Here is a 3,920-nt window from a genome sequence, read left to right on the forward strand (position 1 = left end):
AAAAAAGTCACAATTTGCCGACGATTAATGGTTGGTGAAGGAGTATTCTACCACTATTCTTTCACCAACCACACTCGTTACACGATAAATGGTCGCTTTTTTTGTGCCGCTTTAAAGGACTCAAACTTGAAAGTCATGCAATGTCGCATGCCGTGAGCTCAGCCTTTGTTTTTGAGTCCGTGACCTTGACTAACAAAGTGGAGTGTACTAGTCCATCAATGGATTTTTATTATATTATTGTAGAAAAATGGTCCGAATTTTGACTAAAGGGTTCCTAGCCTCCATAGACTTTTCTTCTAAGTAGCTACCTGACAATTATGACTTTTTGAGAGCACGGTCTAACGGTAGAAACAAAAAATGGATTAGGAACTCATAACCAGTGGCGGAGCTGGAGAGGCCAAGTCTCCTTGACATTTCAAAAATCCGATGAATTGTATTAGTAAATTTCTAAATTTTCTGTAATCTACAATAAATTATACTTACTCAGCCTCCTAGATTTTGAGAAAGTAAAATATATTCTTGATTCAATTAATTCTCGATGAAAATTATTATACAGAATACTTAACAAATTTCCAAATCAACTATATCCCAAAAAAGGAAAAACAATAATAATAGAAATCTCAAAAAGAAAATAATTAATATAACCTTTCAAAATTCCATTATAAATGTAAACCGTTAAACGAAATCACAATACGCTTGTATGTTACTGTATTCACAGAGAACTCCGCATGAGCCGAGTTAGAACCATATAACAATTTTTTTTTACCACAGCCTGCCAGACCACATAATTTTGCAAAACTAGCATTTTCCCACTATGAATAATTCAACTTCAAACTCCTTCGTATAACTCCATTATACTCATCTCCTCAGTCGGTAGCACCCAACCAGTGATCTCCAACCACGTCTCTCACAAACTAAGAACCACGATGGCAGCTGAAACCAATAAACCACACGTTGCAGTCCTCTCAAGTCCAGGCATGGGCCACATCATCCCTCTCCTCGAGCTCGCCAAGTGTCTCGTCATCGACCATGGCATCCATGTGAGCTTCCTCAACATCACTACCGAAGCTTCCACAGCCCAAATCCAACTCCTCCACTCACCAACACTCCCTCTTGGCCTTGACGTTGTAGACATCCCAGCTGTTGATATTTCAGCTTTGGTCAGCGACGACACTCCCATCGTCGCCAGGTTATCTATCAACGTAGAGGAAAGCCTCAAGCCTCTAAAGTCTATCCTTATCGAGCTAGGCAAGCCACAAGCTCTATTCATTGATCTTTTCTGTACTCAAGCTTTCGATGTCTGCAAAGAGCTTTCTATCCCCACGTTCACTTTCTCCACTCCTTCCACTTCTTTCCTTGCTTTCTGTTTGTATCTTCCAACACTGGACCGTGAGGTCGAGTGCGAGTTTATTGACCTTCCTGAACCAGTTCAGGTCCCAGGTTGCTCCCCGGTTCGAACCGAGGACTTGCTAGACCAGGTTCGGAACCGAAAGATTGACGAGTACAAGTGGTTCTTGTTCCATATCAGCCGTTTGCCTATGTCAGATGGTATTTTGTTAAACTCGTGGGAGGATTTTGAACCCACATCGCATGAAGCTATAAGAAAGCACCCATTTTATAAGCAAATTCCTACACCACCTGTTTTCCCAGCTGGTCCGCTTATAAAACACGACAAACCTGAACTAGACGATGAGTGTTTAGCTTGGCTAGACAAACAACCATTAAATTCTGTTCTTTTTGTGGCACTTGGAAGTGGAGGGACTCTCTCAGCTGCACAACTCACAGAGTTGGCTTGGGGTTTGGAACTGAGTCAACAAAGGTTTCTATTAGTGGCTCGTAAGCCAACTGATGCGAGTGCTTCAGCTACATTTTTCAATGTGGGTGAAGATATTAACGTTAATGATCCAAAGGCTTATTTGCCTGATGGATTTTTAAAGAGGACAAAGGAGGTGGGTTTGGTGGTTCCGACTTGGGCACCACAAGTTTCAGTGCTTCAACACCCATCAACTGGTGCCTTTTTGTCTCACTGTGGTTGGAACTCGACGCTGGAGAGCATGACTCACGGTGTCCCTATGATTGCGTGGCCTCTTTATGCAGAGCAGAGAATGAATGCAACGATGTTGGTTGAAGAGGTTGGTGTGGCTGTTAAGCCAGTGGGAATACCAGGAAAAGGAGTGGTTGATAGAGAGGAGATTGAGAGGGTGGTGAGGTTGGTGTTAGAGGGTGAAGAAGGGAACGTGCTGAGGCGTAAGGCAAGAGAGCAAAAAATGAGTGCAGTGAAAGCGTTGGAATTTGGTGGCTCTTCTCATGAGTCGCTTTCCAGTGTCATCAAAGAATGGAAGATTGAGAAAGAAATCTCATTCTGAATAAAATTAAGCTCAAATGTAAACTTAACGCTCTCACTTTCTTTAAATTTTATTTCAGTTTTTTAACTTTATTTTCATTCATTTTAGTTTGACGTAAATGCTTTTTTCGTTCTTATATTTTGGGATCATTTCTATTTTGGTCCCTACATTTCTATTTTACCACTTTTAGTTTTTAATCCAATTAATGCTTGTTATTTTAGTCCTTTCTGTCACTCAACTAATAAAAAAAGCTGACGTGGCAAACGGAGTGTACTGTTGACACAATAAATACTAACGTGATGAATAAAATAATAATAAAAAAATTATTTATTATTTAATAAATTCAAAATCAGCATAAAATAATAATAAAATGCCACCTCAGATCCATTTTAATTGATCAATTTTTTTTTTTTTAAAAAACAAAATTAAAAATAAAAAACACATGAATTTAGATCTAACATCCTCTTCATCAAGAACACAGAAGAGCACAACCCAGAAAAAATCATACAAACCCAGAATATCAAACACAAAGAACACAAGAAAATCAAACTCAGAAAAATCATAAATGAATATTGTACAAAACAAAATCAATCCACATATATACATAAACCAAATAAATAAATAAATAAATAAAACTTGAATTCAGATATGGTAATTCGTTGGTTTCTCCATCTTCATCTCTCTCTCTCAAACACAGAAAAGAAACAAATCAAATCTAAAGTTGGGCTTTGAATCTAACAGCAAACCATGAATACAACAATTACAACCAAATCTGAACAAGGTGGAAACCCAGATCAGCAAAATCATAACCCACAATTACATGGACAAAATTTCAGAACCCAAACCCAAAATTTTTTTCTGAAATTTGGGTTCTGAATTTTTTTTTTTCTTCTCTTGGAACTAGATTTGGGGAAATTGGATTAGGATTTTAGGGTTTCTTCGTTGATTTTCGATTCTGCCATTGAGGGCAAAGAAATCAAATCCATCACAGTACAACACAACTACAAATCTGAATGGGGAAGAACGAGTTCCTAACCCCAAAAGCGATCACGAATCGGATCAAAGCGAAGGGGCTCCAGAAGCTCCGATGGTACTGCCAGATGTGCCAGAAGCAATGTCGCGATGAGAACGGTTTCAAGAACTCCTTATCGGAGTCGTACCGAGGGCTATTCATACCGCCCCGGCCGGACGAGCGTGGTGGAGAGCTAGGTGATGCAGAAACAGGAATTCGTGGAGCAGAGGAGGGTGGCATTGGAGAAGTACCTCCGGAGACTGGTGGCGCATCCGATGATCACGAGAAGTGATGAGTTGAAGGTGTTTTTGCAGGTTTAGGGGAAGCTGCCATTGCTGACGACTACTAATGTGGCTTCGAGGATGCTCGATGGGGCGGTGAAGCTGCCGAAGCAGTTGATGGGGGGAGAGCACCGTATTGGCGCCGCACGAGGTGGTGCAGCTGGCTAAAGGAGGGAGGGACTTGTTGAGGTTGTTCAAGGAGTTGAAGCAATCCATGGCCAATGATTGGATTGGCTCGAAACCAGCTGTGGTAGAGGAAGACAAGGAGTTCTTGGAAAAGAA

General features: G+C 40.5%; 1 protein-coding gene across 1 annotated transcript; it reads left to right on the plus strand.

The window, feature by feature from the left end:
* Nucleotides 1-673: 673 nt before the first annotated feature.
* On the plus strand, nucleotides 674-2,388 carry LOC115977934 (anthocyanidin 3-O-glucosyltransferase 5-like). The gene has a single exon (XM_031099967.1). The coding sequence runs from the start codon at nucleotides 927-929 to the stop codon at nucleotides 2,364-2,366; it is 1,440 nt and encodes a 479-aa protein (XP_030955827.1). The 5' UTR covers nucleotides 674-926; the 3' UTR covers nucleotides 2,367-2,388.
* Nucleotides 2,389-3,920: the final 1,532 nt, after the last annotated feature.

This window comes from Quercus lobata, chromosome 2 (assembly GCF_001633185.2).
Source record: "Quercus lobata isolate SW786 chromosome 2, ValleyOak3.0 Primary Assembly, whole genome shotgun sequence".
In the NCBI taxonomy this organism is placed as follows: Eukaryota; Viridiplantae; Streptophyta; class Magnoliopsida; order Fagales; family Fagaceae; genus Quercus; species Quercus lobata.